This window comes from Calonectris borealis, chromosome W (genome assembly GCF_964195595.1).
Source record: "Calonectris borealis chromosome W, bCalBor7.hap1.2, whole genome shotgun sequence".
In the NCBI taxonomy this organism is placed as follows: Eukaryota; Metazoa; Chordata; class Aves; order Procellariiformes; family Procellariidae; genus Calonectris; species Calonectris borealis.
This window is the reverse complement of record NC_134351.1, coordinates 4,071,185-4,092,662: the sequence shown is the minus strand read 5'-3', so window position 1 is coordinate 4,092,662 and position 21,478 is coordinate 4,071,185. Positions and strand designations below refer to the sequence as shown.

The window sequence follows — 21,478 nt, the reverse complement described above, 5'->3', positions numbered from 1 at the left end:
AGGACCGATGTCCATCAGATGGGCCATAAGCCCACCTCCATTCACCTCCTGAAGTTCAGACAGTGGTTTTATTAGCTGTGTGCTGTTTTTTTCTTTCTTTTTCTTGGCAACATCCATCACAAGCCAAAGGTAACATGTTCCCCAGGGGCAAGGAAGCCCATCTGGTGGGAAACCTCTCCAACCTCGTGCACAGATTTGACACACTAAAAGACTTTGTGTTTCTAAAGGTGATGAGGCTTTGGGTTTTTTTAAAAAGAAAAAAAACAAATCCACCTCCCAACCACAAAAATTCCTTATTGCAGTGAAGCAAGCCACGTAATAAATTATTGTCTGGCTGAGAACGAGGGATTTCTGGCTTTCTGGTTATTTCTCTCCCTTCCTTGCTGGATCACTGTGTCAAGGCAGTTGTTTTGGGTTGGATTCTGTGGCCTTTTGCACTTGGTTGTCTCCTGGCTCTCTCTTCTCCCTCCCCGTTTATTTTTGTGTTTATTTTAATGGCTCTGTTTCGATGCACTGTGGTGTTTGCCGGCTCTGTGGCATGCCAGGCACTGCAACGTGGCGGTTGTTGGGCTCCTGTCCTGTCACTTGGCCTTTTCTGCATCACCAGGTACCAGAAACCAGACCTGAGACTGGAAGGGTGATGAAATATATAAAATCCTCAGCCAGCCATGGATGCATCAGTATCTGAAAAGCCCAAGGCTAGCTCCAGCAGCAGTCGCTCGATGCGGTTTTCAAAGGTGCTTACATTTTAATTAGAAAGGGGTCAGATCCAGGGTATAATAATTTACATTGCTGCGCTTGATGTTTTGGCAGCTGGAAAGATACCGGCTTTGGAGCAGCAAATCCAAACCAGACACGCGATGCTTCATCTGTGCTCGTGGAGATGCAGCAATACCTGGATGCGGGGAGTCATGGTTCATCTCGATTGCTTTCATTTTCCATAGTAACCGTTCCTACGGTTTGCTGGATACGAAAGCTGGCCGCCGGCAATAAAGATAAACTTCTCCTTTCCTTCACCGAGATGCTCTCACCGCTTTAGAAAGACACATTGCTAATTACTTGTTGTTGGAAATGGGCTGGATTAGGAGAGAGAAAATATTGCTGCTGAAGGAGCTCATTAAAAGGAGATGCTGGGAAGCGAGCTGACCGCCCGCCGGCCGCGGCCATGTGATAGGCAGGAGTTCAAACCCCAAACGCAGACGGTCAAAGGTCCTTCTGCCTGTGCTGCTGCCAGAGCGTTGGCTGGCAGATGGTTATTTGCAGAGTCAAAGCGTTCAGAGGGCTTCACCTGACCTGAAGGTGCTGATAAGAAGCAGATAAGAAGCAGGAGAGTTGTCCTGCACCAGCTGGTCTATGCGGTCAAAGCATTCCTCACCTCCCAGGTCCGGGGCTGAAGGGATCTCCTTCCCTGTGCACGTTGGCAGTGGCTTCGGAAAGGCCAGCTTGGAGAAGACAGTGGGCGAGCAGTGAGAGGGAGGTGATGACGGAGGGTTTGACCATGTGTCGTTCCTCTCTGCCCAGCCCCAGAAGGGCACCGAGCAGAAGAGGGTGTCCTCCCCATGAGAGATGTCTGACAGGTCTTTTCTGTAGGGAGCGGAGAGCAAGGGGGTGGGTTTTGGAGGCTGGACAAGAGATGTGAAAATTGATGTTGGTTGCTCATGGGGCAGGACGTGGTGTCTGCTGGCTGGGGCTGGGCTGGAGCCTCTCCCTGGGTCTCGCTGGGGGTCTCTTCAGTTTGGCTTTACCATCATCCCATGCAGGCACAGATAAATAAATTTGTGGGCTGCTGGGGTGCTTCTTGGTTCATGTCCCAGGTGTCTTGGGGCAGAAGGGACCTGCTGGATCACAGCAATATTTAAAATTTATTTATTATAAACTCCCGAGGGAGAACGAACGTGAGAGGGACGCTGGACGTCCTGCCACAGAAGTCTGAAGAAAGTGGCTGTGTTGGTACGTAAAGAATTTGCACCGCGGCTGCCTTTTATAGGAAGCATCTCTTGTTCCTAGCAAAACCTGGGATGATAAATGGCAAGAAAAAGGCTTTGGGTGATCTGTCAGGGTAGCTCTGGAGTCCGTCACAGCCTGCCTCTCTGCCGCTGGCCTGCGGTGGCATTTCTTCTGCAGAGAGAGGCTGCTCTGCGTTCCTCCTGCCCTACGTTGGAATCGCGGAGGAACAGAGGATCAGCGTGGGAACTTTTTCAGGGTTTAACTGGAGGATGAGTGAGGAAGAGACATGGGTTTTCCAACTGGGATGCCTTAAATGAGTCATTTAAACCCGTATCTAAACAGCTGAGGCCAGGCAGTTGGAAAGGTGGGCTGGGCGCTTGCCATTTATCAGGATTTGGTGGTCGTTGGACCTTTTGATAATTGAATGTTGATACAGGTGCCTAAATCTGGAGATGCCTGATGCTAAGCACTGCATTAAGCAGTTCTGCCTGAACTTTGTATTTTAGAGGTCTTTTCCAATCATCTCACCTAGGTGTTAGCATTAACTCCTGGCAGTGTAGTTGTGGGGTAAATCCACCTCCAACTTTCACTATTTGGGTGCATGTGATAGCGTGGTGCTCCTGGTTCTCTTGTCTTTGAAGGCCACAACCTTCAAAGAAACTTGTTGTGTGTGAGAAAGCATTTTAGGCTTTCAGCATCCATCCAATGGAAGCAAAAAAATGGCAAAAGCTACTTCTTTATTTTATTTCCTTTGCTGATGCCTGACCAGGTTGGACCTTGGGTAGGAGCAGGAAGGTGTGCGGTTGTTGGCTTAATGGTAGGTTAGGATGTTGGTTTGTCTTGCTGAGTTGGAGCAAGAATTGTTTTAGGAAGATCTCTTCATGGGCAGCAGTCTTGCTGACAAGGTTGTCATGTCAGCATGTTTTGGACCAAAAGACGCCGTTCCGCACTTCAGGGAATGATGTTTTTATGGGGCTGGAGTCCCTGCTCCCTTGGGATGATGGGGCACAGGTGGGTCCCATCCCCAGGGAAGAGCTGTGGCTGCCCTGCGGTGTTGCCTCAGCACTGCCGGGCTGCTGCAGTCCAGGTTTTGGAGAAGCTTTGTTTTGGTGTGCTGGAGAGAGGATGGCTGGAGCATCTTCCCTGGGGGAGGATGTACGTATGGGGTCCTCTCACCCAAACTGCAGTGAGCTGATGGAAATGCATTGCTGTCCCTGCATGTCTGTCGTCTTCTTATCATGGACTCACCTTTTCTTACATCATTTTGGTTGCAAGTTCCCCTGTGCTGTTGCCTCCCACCCATCTTGCCCAAAATGGGTTCCTTCTCCATTGCTGCTCTTCACCTATCAGACTCACCACTTAGTTCCTCAAGTTCAACAAGCCTGGAGCACCTTTGGGAGAAGGGGAATGAACATACAAATATCATAAAAAGTGCTTGTTCTTATTGAGTTTATTTGCTCATTAAGGGTAAAACTGTATAATTGCCATAAACTGAATAATCTTGCTAAAGCAAGAACCCCATTTAGATCACTCTTTAAAATAACAGCTATTAATAATAATTATACATTATAGTAACGCTGATAATTACTAAGTTATAATAAGCGGTTTGCACATCTATTGACTCTTTCTGCTGCCGATTCCATGTTTTATGATCATAGTAATGAGCATGACATGGGCTTCGTAGGAAAGGTTTGGAAGGTAATTTTCAGATCCCCAAAACTTACAGACTTTGTGCTTTGACAAAGTAGGGGGAGGAAGGTGGAACAGAAAAAAAAATACAGATTTGAGGTTGATCTCTATTAATTATCATTAAGGAACGTATCTGGGGTCTGGGAGTCCTTGTGGTAGGCGCTATGCCAACACAGATCCAAGGGATCACCACTCCCTTAAGAGCTCTCAAGAACATACGTTTGCTCAGTTTGGGAAGGCATCAACTGCTTTGATGCTCAAATGCGGATTTGGGTTTTTGTTTGAAAACCTCTTGTTTGTACATGTTTTGAGGGCAAGGCAAGATGGGAAACCTGCTCCAGGCACAGAGGTTTCCTGACACGCGGCACCAAGAAGAGCAGTAGACCATCGAGCCTCGCGCCGCCTTCCCAGTGGAGAGGGTTAATTTTGGAAAGAGAGAGAAGGTTTAGCATTAGTCAGACATCAGCATGGAGATTAAACCTTTGTGGATGGACTTGAATCAGTCTGAATCTAGATGGGAGCTTCCCTTCCCAAGGTGCCTCCTGCCAAGGAGGAAGGTCCACTGTTTGAGCTCCGAAATCTGTCCCTCTTGAAGGGCCAGGCTGCTGTGACCAGGAACCAGCTTGCAGGACCCGGCAAATGAGCCTCTGTAAACCTGTGATTGTCTTGGTTTTGTTTTGTCAAGCACATTTTATATATGTACATCTCACACTTGGTAAAATTAGGTAGAACCCAGAAATCAATGGGTAACAGCTGAAAAAGCCCTGCCTTGAAAAAGCTTCTAGAGGATGGAGACCAAAACAACCGTCACCTGAGCGTTGGGACATCTCTGGGCAGACTGGTGGAAGTGGGGAAGGCAGTTGCATGATAACCGGGAGAGACTCATCTAAAATGGGAGAGACTTTTCAGAATGAAGTATGGAAAGTAGGCTGAGAGAGCAGAGGAGGTTTTCTTAAAGTGATGAAGTGCTTGAACATCATCTCGTTCAAATCAAAAAATCGTTCAGGTTGGGGAAGACTTCAGGAGGTCTCTAGTCCAACCACTTGCCCAAAGGGTCAGCATTAAGTTTGGATATTACCCCACTGCTGTAGTGGTCAGGCACATGTGATCCTAACCATGAACCCCAATATAGGAAGGGAGCGTTTTCAGAAGGGGAATTCAAAGGACAAATTCAGAAAACCCAGAGCTGGTCACTACCAGGGAATGCCAGGAGATGCCACAAAGTCAAGATGTTCCTCTGCTTGTTGAGCCTCTTTATTGATGCCTTGTGTTGGGTGACGGTGGCATAGTGGCAGTGGCCCCAGCACAGCGGGCACACCGCGATGTCCCCATCAGGTGGCCGGTCTCTGTGTCATTACGTGATTCACACCGACTTTATATGCAGACTAAGCATATGAAGAAGACTACAGACCGTGACTTGTTAGTCTTTTCTCTTATTGTAAGGGTTAGATGTCAGCCAACGCGCTGTCCATGCCTGGGCATCTGCTCTAGGGATCTTTGTGTACAATGACGATCCTTTCCCAGATATATGGGATAACTCATCACCCTCAAACCTAGGGGAGTTTTTTTCCTGCTACGTTCTGGTTTCCTGTAGAGAGAGGTGAAGGTACTGACAAGATTACTTGGTTTTAGAGTTTCCTACTAGAGACCCATAAACATCTCAAATACGTGGTTTGTGCTCGTTTGCTGGACTTGGTGACTTCTGACAAACCCATTCCCTTTCAGTCCACTGTCTCTCCTGTTGCTAATCAGCAAAATCCTGCTTGGGCGTGGGGTGAGCACCCCAAAAGTGGAGTCGTGTGGGTTAGCTCTTGCTCTGCTTTGTGCTTTGTTATGGGTGTTCAAGGGGGAGCATCCCCGGGGCAGAGCCCTAGGCTTGATTTCCTCCAGTGCCACCTTCAAAATAAAATAAAATAGGCAAAAACCCTTTAGTTTTGTGTTGTGTGGCCCCAGGGAATGGAGGATACCTTCTGACTCTGCTTCTTCCATCCCAAGTGATGCCACCCCTACCTCATGTGGTCACCTCCCCACGCCATCGTGCCCTCATTGCAGTCACCTATTCTCCCAACTCTTTCTTTAGCACTTTCTGTTTAATAATTGGTGCTTTCCATTTGGTAATTAGCACTAATTAGCTAAAAGAGGAGAAGCATAGCCTCTTCCAGGACTCCATGCTCTCTGGGGCGCGTCTTTTTTTTTTCTTGTCTTTTTTTTTTTTCTTTCTCCTTTTTAATACGCCACATGATTTTTGTTCAGGAGCTAATGTGTGATATTGATCTACATAATGAGCTTTTTTGACAGTCCGGGCACATTTGGGAATAATTCCTTGAGCAGATGAAATCCTTAGGCCAGAACTGCTCGTTCTCGGCAGTTTCCAAATGAAGCCACAATTGTTCAGAAGTGACAGATGAGAAATAGTTCAGGAGCTGGAAATTACACGAACTGGGAACAGATTTTTTTTGCTCCTTCCGTTCCGGATGGCATGTGACTCACTCCAAATTTGCTTGGTAATTTTATACTTGTCTCAAAACAGACTGTAAATACCAGCTCCCGGTGAAGGAGAGAGTGAGGGATGAAGTCTTGGTGTCCTGCAGTGTGGTGGGAGCTCCTGTGTCTTCTCCCACCCAACCTCAGGGAAGGAGGAGTATGAGTCTTACCACAAGACACTGGTCCAGAGCTTAATTCACGTGCAAACATGCCCAGCCCAGGTACAGGAGTTGATGGTTTCTTTTCTTTAAGGTGTGAGAGGCATTCAGCCATGGAAAAATAGGAAGGAGGAGAGGGCTTGGTCCAAGCTCCCTCCGCAGTGGTTGGGTGGGGGACGATGGGGATGCTAAGCCTCCTCCCCATCACTCATCCCAGCTTCTCTGGATGGGGGATGCAGAGCTTGGGGTGAACTCAGAGCCAGCACCTGACTGATGGACAAAGAACGGGCATCAGCCCCCCAGAGCGGTCCCATCTCCCACAGCAATGCGTCCCAGGGGTTTTATGTCACATGGAAAATACTTAGTTTTGATGTCTCCTCTTGTCTTTCTTGCTGCTGTGGGTTCAGCCCATGTTTGCAAACCAAGCAGCTCCTGCTTGGGTCCGTACCTTGAGGAGAGACCTCCCAGGAAATCCGGCGATGCGTGCTGAACTGTGGCGCTTGAAGAGTGTCATCTGCAGGTGTTTGCAGCTGGGACGGTCCCCACTGCCCACTCTGTGCCCCCGGGCACCCCAGGTCTGGGCAGGGGAAAGGACCATGTGAGAGGGTGGTTTGGGTGGTGGCAGTCCCCTCCTCAGAGCAAACTATACCTGTCCTTGCTCGCATGACCAGATGTGTGGTCTTCATGGACTGGAAGCTCTTGTGTTGACCATGCGATGTGCAGCCACCATTAGATGTACGAGCTGTGGCTCCTTGCTCCAACCCGGGCTTTGGGAGTTTTGTAAACCTAAGTCTTGTTTGAAGAAGCATCCATGGCCACTTTCATCAGGGTGAAGGTCTCCTGGTGCTGTTTCCATCTCAGGAGACCACAGGGTGACCTCTCTGTGCCTTTTGCTTGCCTGTGGAGTGTACCTTTAATTTCTGTCCCTGGTGATCGTGTGGTTTGCAGAGGTGCCCTGTTCTGTGCCAGAGAAGGTGTTTCAGTGACATGAAGGGGATGTCCTGTCTGTTGCTGGAAAACAACATTGGCCAACTTTCAAAGGAGTGTGTTACCTGGGATGGGTGCACTGGGTAGGTGCACATAGCGATCACAGGAGCACCCACCTGAACATCATTAGAGCTGCCCTTACTAGCAATGCTGCATTTGAGGTGTCATCAGCTTTTCTTCATTAGATGCACATCTTCAGATGATCTGGGTGTCAGCTGTTGATGTCCTTATGTGTTCATTCCCTGGTTAAGGGACAACTGCAGAATTTGCTAAGGTTTTTAGTTCACTGTGTGGATCAGTGGAGATGAAAGTGGTCTGAATCTCTTGCATTGATTGAAGAGGTGTATGTGGGGTGGTGTATCCATTCTCATGTGTTGGCTTTGGAAAGGGGCTGAGGATGTAGAGGGATCTGGCTTTGTTTTGCAGCAGAACGCTTAATTCCTTGATGATCTGCGCCCTAAACGAGACTATCCTAACAGGGTTTGCAACGTAAGCCCCTGGATAATGGCTTTTATTCTGCTAGCCATAATCTACATATACATATTTAGGAGATGGCTGTGCCCCTGGAGCAGAAACTGGAAGGAGGGATAACCCGGGCTGTCGGGACGCTTGGGTAGCTGAATCAAGCCTTAAAGTTAATGACTTAATTTGTATATACATCTGTTTGCATTTGCACAGCCGCCTTTTCTCCTGTGCTCTGTATTTTGACGTTAACCAGTAAGAAGATGTTAAAAGCCTACATACAGAACACTTAGCGATTCAGGCTCCCACCTCTGAAGGTTTGTGTCTTGGCTGAGCTACCTGCTGGTTTCCCAGAGTCAGTTTGCATCCTGAGGATGCTTTATCTTAAAAACATCATAAAGCCCCTACGTCTTCTGTAGAGCCGTTCTCCTGCAGAGCTCACGCTAGCGAGCTGGTGAGGTGGGCAAGGGTTTTATCCCCCTGGAAGCACTGGTCCCTCAGAGCCAGGAAAGGACCTCTTCATGTTGCTCCAGCCAGCAGAACCATGGATCTGTGGTGCTTGGTTGTCTGGCAGAGCAGGACTGGGTTTGAGAGAGGAAGCACCCATGTCTGGTCAAGATGAACGTGGGCTTGTGCCTCCGTGGAGGTGATACCTTTGCTGAGGCACGGGCTCGGGGCTGTGCTGGCTCGGAGCTCAGCCGGAGGGATAGCTTTGTTTCTTCTGTGGTTGCCAGTCGACTGGTTGATGCAGAACATGCTTTATTGTTTTGCAGGGTTTTTCCCTTTTTTGCTCCTTCTAGTCCATTTTTAACAAGGAGAGGTTTTAAAAATAGATTCTGGTGTGATCTCTGTTTCACCTCCACGTGCAAACCTCGCTGGACCATTTATAGCCATGCCGTTGACTCAGCATCATTTACTGCTGCCGTCCTAGAGAAGCTTTTCAATTATCATCCTCTTCCTCACACTCCTGTCCATCATCCCCAGCTTATCACCCTTACCCAGCACAGCTAATGTCGTGGGCTTTTTAAATTAAGCTTTTTAATTTTGTTTTTCTCATGTGCATGTATCTGGAGGTTTTCAGTAGTTTGGGTTTTAAGAAGGAGGATAAGCAAAATGTCCGTTGTCCTTAGATGTAGGAATATTACAGAAATGGGACTTTGTTTTGTTTGTGCATGCATGGAAACTCTAAATGTGACCACCTAGGATTATTATAAATGTTATTGGATGTACAGCAAAAGTATCCTGCCTGTGGTAACTGGTGATAGGATTTGGCTACTGGTTTTTTAGGCTTTCTATAATTACTGGGAAATCATTTCTTGCCTTTTTTTATTTTACTTTCTCAGGCCCCCTCCATTCTCGGCGTCTCTCCTGAAGGGATGGAGAACTCGTCGGTGGCATCGGCCTCCTCGGAGGCAGGGAGCAGCCGCTCTCAGGAGATCGAGGAGCTGGAGCGTTTCATCGACAGCTACGTCCTGGAGTACCAGGTCCAGGGGCTGCTGACGGATAAAACGGAGGGGGACGGCGAGAGCGAGAAGACGCAGTCCCACGTCTCGCAGGTGGGTGAAGGGCACAGCGTGGGGTGGGAGAGGGGCTTGTCGCCTGAGTTGGGGATGCACGTCCAGCTGAAGCAGCTTTCTGAGCGTTGGGGTGTAAAGCAGGACATGATAAAAGACTGCATTTGGGGCAACTTGCTTGTTCAGCCAGATATGAGGTCTCCAACCAGTTGGTAGAGGTCTCCTGCCAACTGGGTTTTGTTTTTCCGTGGTCTCAAGGTGCGTGTCCTGAAGCTTTTTGACTTCTCCAAGGTTCTTATTTATAAATGAAGGACATTTAATTTGTAAATGAAGGGTGCCTCTCTCCATTCCAAACAGCATGTTGCTTCGCCAGGGTGGAAAAATCCTGGAGGGATTGGGAAGAGCTGCAGCAGGGGGGTGCTCGGTAATGAGATATCCTCCCGTCCGTATGCACAGGGGTGTCCGTGAAACAACCAAGACCAGAAGGTCAATCAAAAGCCCCAAATGCTCCTCAAAAGTGTGATTTTTGAGGGCATTTTAGTATGTGCAATAACCTGTTTGCTTGTTTCATGTCAGAGAAGGAAATTGCTGTATTTCAGAGGATGGGAATACCCAGCAAACAGAAAGGTGGTTTTAGCAGGGGTGTGGTTTGGTGTTGTCATTAGGAATGACATGGTCCTACTTAGGTTTGTTCCCAAAATGGATGTTTTAGGTCCAATGGAAGGAGAAATGAAATCTCCTGAACTGTTGTTATTGTTGTTTCGGAGGGAAATCGTTTGTATTCCGGTGCCACGGTGTGCCAGATGCGTGCTGAAGATGTGAACTCTCAAAGGGATAAGGAGCCTGTGGTGCAGGGAGCGGTGAGCTCGGGTCTGTGCCCTTGGGCTTATAAGGCTTCCATGATCCTCCATTTGTGATAGAGGTACTTTCCTACCCCGCAGGGCTCCCAGTAGGGTAAAACATTTAGGTTAGAAACCACTTACATATTGGTTATGAGGACAAAATAAGAATAGTAAGACTGAAGGGTCATAAGGGTAAGGATATGGCCATCATTAGATGGCTGAGATGTGTTTGAGCTGCTGGAGGGGTCTGCTGGTCTGATTTGGGTCTTTGTCTCTTTATATGAGGTGCAAGGGACACTGATCCCGAGCAGAGATCCCTGGACCACTTCACATTAGGTCTTAATGTCAGTTTAACAGCTAACGAGACTGCATGGCAAAGCCAAGCTGGGGGTATGATGATGGCGAGAAGGGCAGTCTCCAGGCTGGGTTTGTCCAGGACCACGACCTCCTCTAGCACACAGAGAAGTTTTGTTGCAGGTCGTTTTGTCTCTCATTTCACGCTCAAGTCTATTAATTGCTTACAAATGAGGCCCTGCCTCCCTAGGGCTTTGTTTTGCCTTTAAATTGGGAGGAGCAGTTGGAGTAGCGAGGTCAAGGCACTCTCCTGCCAGCTGCCAGAGGTGCCCACTTCTCCTGTCCCCTGGCCCATGCACTCCATGTGCTGGCAGTGGCGATCGCAAAAAACAGTGTCCCCGAATCCAGCAGAGAGGAGCTTTCCTTCCACCCCAGGAGTGGACCTCATGAAGTTCAACAAGGCCAAGTGCAAGGTCCTGCACCTGGGTCTGGACAGTCCCCAGTATCAGCACAGAATGGGGGATGGATGGGTGGAGAGCAGCCCTGCAAAAAAGGACTTGGGGACATCGGTGGGTGACAAATCAGACATGAGCTGGCAATGTGCGCTTGCAGCCCATGCCAAAAAAGAAAGCCAAGCGTATCTTGGGTTGCATCACAAGAAGCGTGGCCAGCAGGTCAAGGGAGGTAATTCTCCTCGTCTAGTCCCAGAGACCCCACCTGGAGTATTGCATCCAACTCTGGGGTCCCCCATTCAAGAAGGACATGGACCTGTTAGAGTGGGTCCAGAGGAGGCCACAAAAATGGTCAGAGGGCTGGAACACCTCTGCTATGAGGAAAGGCTGAAAGAGTTGGGGTTGTTCAGCCTGGAGAAGAGAAGGCTCCAGGGAGACCTTATTGCAGCCTTTAAGTGCTTAAAGGGGGCTTAGAAGAAAGATGAGGACAGACTTTTTAGTAGGGCCTGTAGCGATAGGACAAGGAGGAATGGTTTTGAACTAAAAGAAGGGGTCGATTCAGTCTAGATATAAGGAAGAAATTCTTTACGATGAGGGTGGTGAAACACTGGCACAGGTTGCCCAGAGAGGTGGTGGATGCCCCATTCCTGGAAACATTCAAGGTCAGGTTGGACGGGGCTCTGAGCAACCTGATCTGGTTGAAGATGTCCCTGCCCATGGCAGGGGGTTGGACCTAGATGATCTTTGAAGGTCCCTTCCAACCCAAACCATTCTGTGATTCCGTATACGAAGGATCCCATCCTTATCTAATATCAGCAGTGTTTATCTGATTTATCTGAGCTATGCAGGTTTGCTGGAGCTGAGGATCTGATCCAGAGCTTTGGACCCTTTATATGTTAGCTTGGTGTAAAGAAATTACCAATCAAAGGAACCTTTTTAAGAATAGATTTTGCTGAAGAGTTTTTTTACAATTTGAGGATCAAAGCTGTTAGAAGTGGGAGAAAATAAATCTAAAAATCAAGTGATCCAAAGTACTTTATAGTGCATTTTTTTAACCTAAGACTGGAAAATGGCTGTGTTTGAAGTGACGCTTTGGAGGGGCTTCAGGTCAAACAAAGTGCTGCTTTGTTTAACGTGTCAAGTTTAGAAATACTATTGAATTAGAAATAAATTAATAGTCAAAGTTTTACAGCCTGTCCACAGCTCTGCCCATCTTCGGGACAAAAGCTGCTAATTCTTGTGGCAGACCATGTGCAATTTTTGCATTAAGATCCGTGGTTGCCACAACCAAATCCATCTTCCAGTTGTGGAAATGGGATTTTAACTTCCCTCCGTCACCTGCCCTGAAAAATAGGAGCTGCTGGGGTTTTTTGTGACTATGCTAGGGATGCTGCCTTTAAAGATGGTCAGGTTTTATTTTAAAAGAAAAATGAATAATAATGAAAGATCTGAACGTTGAACCCTTTAATTAGACCCCTTTTAGTGGCATCTCAGATTAAGCAGCTGAATGTGGTTGCACCCCAGACCATTGGTATCTACGTGAAATTAGGATTTCTGTGTGAAACTCCAGCAAAATGCAGTATTTCATATTTTTAGGGCTGTATATGGGACAAGGAGTGAGGATGGACTTTTACATAGGTCGCCTGCTTTTATCGAGCCATGTCTTAAGGGATGGGTTAGGAAGTAATTATCTGTTGTCTCCCACAGATATTAATTTTCCCACCTCGCATCCCAGATTTGTGTAAGAAATAACTAGGAATTTTTATTTCTGATTTTCTCTTCCTGATCACTTCTTATCAAAGCAAGCAATAAGCACTCACGTATCCTGCAACCTGCTGGAGTAACTCTGGTGGAAGCCAGCCTGATTGAAGGTGACGTGTTCCCTCTTAATGAGAGCTGGAGGAAAAAGGATGGGTTTATGGTGAAGGCACTGGACTGAGACCAAGAAAATTGTTTTTAACTGCAAGGTTCTGCCGGCAACTTAATCTTTAACTTTGGGCAAGTTACTTAATCTCTCTGCGGTTCGTTTCCTTGTGGCTGTAATAACGTTTTCCTTGCCTGAGAGAGGATAAATCCACTCACCCATGTGTGTGAGATGCTCAGATGGTACCACATCCCCGGATGAGTGTTGTCCGTGCCAGGGGAAGGAAGGAAAGGCGCGTTGTATGCTCCTCCATCCTCCACGCCGCTCGCAGGGGAGCTGAATCCCTCTCCAGTCTAGAGAATCCCAGAGCGTAGACATTTCCATCATGAGGGTGTCTCCAGCCTTGCTCCCACCAGAAAAAAAAGAGGAAAGTCAGAGGGAAAATGCAATTTTCTTTTGGCTGTGGATATAATAATGGGTGAGCTGTACCTTGTGAGAACTTTCCAGGCATGTGGTTGCACTCAAAATTGTTAAAGGAGATATGCATAGGTCTAGCAGAAGGCTCTCAAGTGTGATAGCATCATGAGCTTCTCCAGATAGGTCAGCAGAAGTGGCAGGAGAGCAATGGGCAGCTCATCAAACAGCTCATTAAAGGCGAGGCTGATGTTTCCCATCTGGTTGAACTAGCATGGGCTCTCCGATGAGGGCAGAGCTGAGCAGATATGGTGAGCAGTTCTAGTGGTGGCTCTTCCTCTTATTTGTGGGCTCATCTGTACTTGTCAAGAAGCTCTCAGGTAGTTGCTGTTTGTATGGAATTGCATTTTCATTTTTCTTGGCACATCAGCCTTGGTGACGGCATCCAAGAGGTGAGTGTTTCCAGAGCAGTCAAGTGCTTCCAGGATGAAGGACCTCAGAAATGGAACTGGTCACCAAGGTTCAGCCTTAACTTTGGGAGGGGGCAACAAAATGACTTTAAGATTTAGCAGCATCTTTTGTGTTTGTTTGCTTGATTATTTTTTTTATTTTATTTTATTTTTTTCCCCAGTATGGTGCAACTCTTAATTTCTTTGGGGAAAAACCCCCAAATGACCCCAAATTGAATTATTTTTGTGGAGGCACCTTACTGTCAAACCTTGGGGGAAACAGCAGGTCATGTTCCAGAGCTGCTTGCCTCTGCCATGGGCTGTGCTGTCCTGCCGACCTCCCGCTATGGCCGGGAAGTCCCCGATGCCCATGTCCTTCACCACGGGGCGAAGCTGGTGTGACAGCAGGGCTGCCATCCAGGCTGCCAGCTGCGGCATACGGCAATGGCCAAATCTGCAGCTTTGAGCTCTGTTTTCTGTTTTCTTTAAAATAAAAACACAGGGGTTTGGCAGCTCAGGACTCATATCTGTCTCTGAAGCGAACGGAGTTGTGAAAAGCAGAAAATTCCCAACTTTCCATGGAAGACTCCATGGAAAAGAGTAATCAAGTCAAGCTGCCCTGGTGCATACCACACGCCTGAGATACCAAACACCGTTGGAGTCTGCAAGGAAATACTGGGGATGGATTTTATTGCAAAGCATCATTTCAAGTGCCTTCCTGCAATGGTTCCTGCACCTTCCCTCTGTTCACCGTCGGTGGGTGGAGCGTTTCCAAGCCAAAGCCTTTGGAATCATCCTCAAAAAGGGGGGGGCCACATGTGTACGGTGATGCCCACGGCCAGACGGTGTTTCCTGTGCGCTGTGGACTGACACAGCAGTTTTCCCCAGCACAGCTATTATTTTACACAATCCCTTTTTTTATGCCTTTTACAGTGGACGGCGGATTGTAGCGAGCAGCTTGATGGCAGCTGTTCCCCATCCCGAGGGAAGAGCTCGTCGTCTCACGAACACAATCAGGTAGGGGTTGTGTTTAGCTCTTCCTCACCAAACCTTTGCTTTTGTTCTTGTACTGCTTCATCAGGCAGCGCGGAGCCTGCGTGTGCTGCCAGCTTTCCCTCTCCCGTGGAAGTGGAGACGTGTCCCGCTGCTCAGCATCCGAAAGCTCACTCCCACCGAAACCATGGGAGATGGGTAACATCCCAATGTGCGATGGATGCTTTGACCAGGAGCTTATTGTTCTGCGATACACGGGGAAAAAATATGGAGTGTCCCATTTATTCTTGAAGAGCTTCTTATTGCCACCTGTGCGAGGGACCTATTTGGAGCATCAAAGCTGACTTGGAAGTATGAGATGTAGGTGGGGTGAGGGGTTTTTGTGTAGCTGTGCTTCTTGGTTATGTGCTGCAGCACAAGGATGGTGTTGCGGGGAAGAGGATTAAATAGTTGAGAGGGTGAACTGGGAGAAGCAGCAAAATTGCACGTGCTGAGAGCCTGTGTTGGGTTTGCAATGACAGAAGCCAGGTGTGAGTCGCTTTTTGGTGATTGTACGTGGTGTGAACATCAGTGAAGAGTATTTACCAAGCACTGCTGGCATCACTGGAGGTGGCTTTCCCTACTCTGTGTGAGCACCGGCGTGGGAGAGGGATGGGTAGGGTGGAGGCATGGGTTTGACCATTGTCACATGGTTGAGGAGCTGCTGTGCCACCATGAGACCATCAACCCTGTAAGAGCAGCGTTCACCTGAGGAGGTATGAGACCGAGCTGGCTTTAAGAAAGGGTGAAGCAGCATTGGCAGTTGCTGTGGCTGATGGATGTCCCACCCGGAGAAGGGGCTTCAGGCCAGTGGTTTTGGTGCTCTTGCCCTGCTTGATGTCCTCCAGGCTTCAGTCCCACATGTGGGATCCGTGAGGAGAAGCCTGGGAGCCCCTTGCAGGGCAGTACAAGAGGACGTGCTGGTCTAAGCAGTGCGTATTGTAGCTTCCGCATCCCGTTTTGGGCATGGCTTCTTCCCACACAGAGCCGTGCTGGAAGCTGCTCGGCTGCGGGATGGGGGCTCACGCGTCCCCTCCCTGCCACATGCCTGGATGCAAGGGTGGTGGGAGCGTCTATACAAACACCTGCACACCACAAAGACAAGATCTTGTTGTGTAGGAAGCTGTACGGAGGCGCTGCTTCGGATGGGCCTCGGAAGGTGCCAGACAGAATTGTGGATTTAATTTATTATAGCTTTGATCTGTTCCAAAATATTCGGCAGCAAAGCCTCGTCCAGGCTCCCTCTCAGCGTTGCAGCCGGCTGCTTGAAATTCAGCTGGGAGGCTGGTCGTTTCCATCGAGCCTCCTTGGGTTGCTCGGGGTGTTAGCAGGACGGGTGTTCTCCCTGGGGAAGAAGGTCCCTGGCTCTTCGCCCAAGGGCTCAGCTGATGTGCCAGTCTCTGGTGGGTACCACAGGAGGATGCGGGAGTCACATGGGAATGATGCTTTCCTGACTCCAATCAACGCAGCCCTGACATCTTCCAACTACCTTGTGCCGTGCTCTCTCTTGCTTCAACTTGTGGGGTTTTTATTGGGTTTTTTTTTTCCTGGGCATTAAACCTCCTTGATCTCCTCCAGCATGGAGCTTGTTTTCTATCCACAAATAACATTCACTGATGCCCAAACTGTTTTCCTGGCGTTTGGGCTCTCTCCCAGTCTGCAGCGGAGCTAATAATTATCTCTCTCCTTGTTGGGCTTCCTTTAACAGCAAGTAACAAATTTTCCTTGGCACCAAAGAGGAGCTGCAAGCTATTGTTCTTCTGTCCAGGCAAGCGTTTCTCTTGCTGTTCCTGATATACGAGTGAAACACTGCTGGTGAGGACAAGGTTCAGTTTATTACCGTTTCTAGCTGTTGATTTTTCACTAATAGCTTTAAACATTAAAAAAAAAATTCATTAATAAGGTGTTTGTCTTGAATGTAAATTATCAATCACTTTTCAAACCTGCTAAGGAAAAAGCTGGCTAATTACTTCCAAAGGGAAGTTAAGGGTTTTTTGTTGCAATGTTTGAAGGCTTTGCTTGGAAAATCGAATTCCTGTTTTTCTTATTTTATTTCCAGCTGAGATTTCTGCATTGCCGGTTGTGCAATACGCACCAGTCTTAGTTGAAAAATACTTGGATATGAGATTTCTGCTGGCTTCAGCTACTGTGAAAATGTGGGTTATGTATCGGTGACCATGATATGCCTCACACAGTTCTAATCTGACCATCCGAAAGGGCATTTATATGGAAATCCAGGTTGGTCCTGGAAATATATTCATCATCTGGTTCCTTTTCTGTGAAGGCAGAGTAGTCCAGGGCCACATTTTCAAGGTAATTGGCTTCCTAAAGGTTATAGGGGAGCCTAGCGTGAAGCTGACTTTCCTATGCATGAAGATCCTTCTCTGTATCCCTAAGTACTTGATGCCTTTGAAATTCTTGTCTCCAGGATCCATAAAGGTTAAGGCAAGTAAAAGAAAGATTTTTTTATGTGCGTGTGTAGGTGTATTATGTATTTATATAGACACTTACATATAATATGTGCGTGCATAAGCATCCACAGGATGTTGTATAAGTGCGGGGCTGAGAACGATTCCTGGATAATGTGCAATTTAAGGGTAATAATAAGGTGTCTTGATGCAACCTGCAGTCCAGGATATTCTTAAATTGCTGTTTTTCTGACAGCAATTAGGTATCTGTGGGAAAGACCACCCTATACTTGCCCTGCTCTTTTACTCATTGGTGAGACATCTGCTATAAGCAGCTGTGGGAGACTATGTGAGGGTCAGTGCCTGTAGGCTGGCGCTTGTGCATCCCAGACAAAGCAGTGGCTTAAAAATGGGGAAAATTCCCCCTGGAAACCTTTTACTTTGGTCTTTCCAGTTCTCTGGGCAGGTGGCTGCGAGAAGATGGTCTGCTCATGGAGGATCTCATGAGATACACTTCGTGAACTCCTGGTGCGCTGAGAAAATCCTGGCCTCACAATTACATTCAGCTCATCTATAGTTCTCCTTGTTTCCTACTGTGAACGCTTTCGTTTGCTGCATGGCATTGCCGTGCTCTGCTAAGCCCCGCTGCATTTGAGCGGTACCTCCAGAAGGTCTGCTAGCACCGTTTGAGCCTCTGGGGTGAAGACCACTCCATTGAGGGACGCAAGATACTATCTGAGCATCGTATTGCCTCTGTAAATGAGAAAAGTTTAGATAATGGAATAATTTTAAATCTTTTTAAGGTTGGATTTTTTTTTTTTTCTAAAAAGACCCAGTGGGAAGATTTTATATAATACTTTATTTACATTCCCCTTGTGAGGCTGTTGCAAATAGGAAGCTCTTTGATATATTTCTGAGAGCAATTCATTAAGTAAAAGACTTCTGGTATGGTATGTATTTAGAGAGCCAGCGGAGCTCTTGGTACATGAAAGGCCTGGCAGCAGCTCCATCCCAGGCTCCCCTTATGTAAAGGGCATTAACAAAAACCAGAGCAACTCTGCGGGTTTGTCCCATTTCTCCAGGCGGTGGGAGAGGGAGCGCTGAAAATCCTCCTTCCTGGCCAAGTCCATCCCTTCCCCCATGGTGGCTGGCTGTCACCCATCATCACCAAGAAGAAGCCTGTGTTGTTGGCAGTAAATGGGACTGCAATTTATTTTACTGCTTATTTGCATGTGTGTCCATGTCCCACCAGGTGCAGCAGGGACTTGTTGCATGATTGGGGACCTCAGAGGCTTCTCCAGTTGATGGTCATGTTGCCTATCTACTGAGCAGTGAAGGAGGAGGCAGGGTGTGTGGATCACATCTGGATTATCCTACACCCTGCTGGTAGCAGCCTTCTGGTGTCCTCCTGGAGGAGCTGGTGGTGGAGGAGATGGTTTGCCTTCCCATTAAGCCCGTAGAAACAGCAGCACGCCTGTGGCAGGCAGAGGGGTGGGTTTCCGCTCTTGGGCGTTCGTTGAAGATGATTAGCTGGCCGTTGGTTGAGGATGATTAGCTGGCCGTTGGTTGAAGATGATTAGCTGGCCGGGGTCAAGAGCATCCCAAGGGCTGCGCTATCAAGTTAACAGCATAAGATGTTGAGTGTCCTGCGTTGTTTGGTAGCGTGGAGGTGTAGAGGGCTTTGCAGGGATTGTGTGCCGTTGTCACCAAGCCTGGCACGTCCTGCCAAAGGATGTGTGAACCCAAGCCCAAGCCTTGCTGATAAGGAAAGCATGAGAAGTTCCCACAAAATCAAATGTAATATCACACGAAACTTTATCTCTGATGTCTCCATGACTCAAAGAAGCACGGTGCTGTGCTAGTGCCAAAACGTTTCCAGGCAGGAGATGCTTTGCGTCGTGTGAGCTCAGACTGTAGGCAGAGGACATCTGACCTGCCTGCATCTGGGGAGGTGCAGCCGGGGGAGGTGTCTTTGACTGCTGTGTGTGGGGTGGGAGCAGAGCAGATCCACTTAAACCTTTCAGGTCCCTCTTTTATGTGTCTCACCTGAACCTCAAAACCCCCTCCGATGGTGAGCACTTGGCTTCCAACCATATGAAGTGATGGCTGGAAAAGCTGCTATGTTGCCAAAGCAAAGGCAACGGTAGGGATGGGGCGACGTGTGAAGGTTGTCTCTTGGGAAACAGCAGATTTCAATGCATAATGGAACTGAATTTTATAAAAAGTGGAAAAACCCAAGTATCAGTGCAGATTTTTCTTGCAATTCCAGAGATTTTTTTTGCATGCATCAGTGCTGCTTGACCACCTGGGGTCAAACACCAGGAAATCCTCCCCGATGAATGATGCAGAGGCAGGTGACAAGGGATCGCGGTCTCGGGCAGTGGCCACATCACTAGGTCCAGAGTTGGACTGAGGCTCCTGCGACCAGCACCGCCGTCATGTAAACTTCTCAAGTCAGCGGTGAAGTCGTCGGCTTGCTGGCTTAAATCCGCTGACATCAGCAGGCAGTGTGTAATGCCCCAAATCCTTGCCTAACCAGATCAACGCTGGAGATCTGGGTGGGTGCTGCTTGTGAAGAGGCTGGCTGGATCTCCTGACTGAAGATGTAATTCATTTCCCTGTGCTGGTAGACAGCCTGTGTCTGGCGTTAGTTGCCCGTCCTTGGGTCCTGATCTGAAGCGCGGTGATTTTCTTGCTCAGCAAAACGTGAGGGATGATCCTGGGGGCAGTTTGGGGTTCTCCATCTCACTCAGCCTCTTGTATCATAGCCCAGGGCCAATTTGTACACTGAATTTGGTTGAGGTTGGCCCACACGCTGAAGACCTGTTGGGACAAGTGGGTGCTAGCAGATGCTACAGTTGCCATTGTCTCATTTCCAAAAGAAAAAGAGAAAGCGAAAGACAGGGAGTTATTCTGAGGCTTTGCCAGTGAATACAGGTTGGTGTAGCCCTGCCTGACGGAGGAAGAAATTAAATCTTTAAGTGGGGTGACCTGCCCGTGATCAAAGAGCAGCTCTGAGAAAACCAGTCACTTAATGGTTTTCTGCCTGCAATTGCTGGGTGACACTCCCTCCGTGTAGTGAATGCAGCCCCGTTCAATTACGGTCGGAGAGGATTGCTGAGAAAGAAGTCAAGTCCTTTAGCTAATATATAGGTTTAACTTTCTCTGGGACTTCTTGTAGCTTTATGCAGTACATTGAGAAGAAAGAAGCTGGAAATTTATTCGTACTAAAATGTTTAGAGTAATCTTACATTTTTTTGTAAAAGGTGCCTTTAAAATTATTAAAATAATTGTTTTCATATAAATCATTATTTTTCCATAGAAAAATTGGAGTGGTTGTTCTAGAATAGGTTTAGAAGAGCAGGGAGATTTTGCATTAAATACTTGGAGTCCGGTGTCAAAATTCTGCGTCACTGCAAGATTTAGTTGCAGCACATGAAAACCTCTCCTGTGGAAAAATCTCAAAAAGGACCTTTTACATGATAGCTGTCTTCTCTTCTGACCAGGATTAAGACTCAAAGTTTGGGAGCCATTTGAAGGACACCCCACAGCCTGGTCTAGGGAGCTCCTTGTAGGTGCCGTGGTGGAACAGTTGTTAATGCTGGGGGGTACCTCAGAGGCTCTTGTGTCCTGAGAAGTCCTCTAGCTTTCCGTTGTCTTTCTTTTTGCTCTGGCCCACCTTAAACTGTGAATGCTGTACATTGAATATTGAGATTTTTTACATACAATTCAACATGAATCCCGTCAAGAATCCACTGATGTCTTCAAGCCACTTAAAGCTAGTGGCATTGCCATGCTTGGTCTACACCTCTACCAACACAGCCGACTTCACCCATACTTATCGTCACTGAGAGCAACCACGTAGGTGGTCACCGCGTTCCCGTTTATTGCCTGTGCATTGGGGAAAGTTATCTTTTTCTGCAAATGGGATTTTCAAACTTGCACTGAAGCAGCAGAAAGTATTAACTCTTGAGCTGGCAAAGGGAGCGGGATTAATTAGTTTCACGCCTCAAAGAGCTAGCTGCAAAGGTGAAAATTGCAGTGTAAGCGAAACATACGATTATTGCTAATTAAAATGCAAATGTTACATTTGACAGCTAGTTTCCGAAGGAGGGTGGCTGGCAGTGTTAATGTGCACAAGCCTCACTGTTCCGAAGAGGGTGCAGAGCTTGGTCAGAAAGATTGGCATGGATGAAGGCAACTGCTGGGAATCAGGCTCCGGAGGGGGTGATGTTTCCCTCCAAGCCCCAAAGTGTGGCTCAGAGGTCCCATCTGCTGGTGAGTGTAGACCATGAATGGTGGGTGGAGGACACCAAGTAAGAGCTGGGAACAAGAGTTCAAGGGTTGTTTGGGGTGTTGGGAGAGACTAGGAGAGTCTTGGTCTTTTGAGGGCACAGCAGAGAGTAACGGGGCCTGATGATGGGGGATTGGGTTGGCAGGAGGCACGGGCATGGGATGGAGAACTTTATGCCATTACAACTG

General features: G+C 47.9%; 1 protein-coding gene across 6 annotated transcripts in view; it reads left to right on the top strand.

Moving 5' to 3' along the window:
- LOC142075125 (CBP80/20-dependent translation initiation factor-like) overlaps positions 1-21,478 on the top strand; it is a 148,209-nt gene that overhangs the window by 20,989 nt on the left and 105,742 nt on the right. For 2 of the 6 annotated variants that reach the window (XM_075136159.1, XM_075136157.1), the window contains exons 2-3: positions 9,071-9,283; positions 14,490-14,573. In XM_075136159.1, coding sequence (XP_074992260.1) covers positions 9,104-9,283; positions 14,490-14,573 — 264 coding nt within the window. In that variant the 5' untranslated portion in view covers positions 9,071-9,103. Of the gene's footprint in view, positions 1-8,935; positions 9,284-14,489; positions 14,574-21,478 lie in introns of those variants that run through there. The other 4 variants (XM_075136160.1, XM_075136161.1, XM_075136158.1 and 1 more) reach the window with 3 other exon arrangements.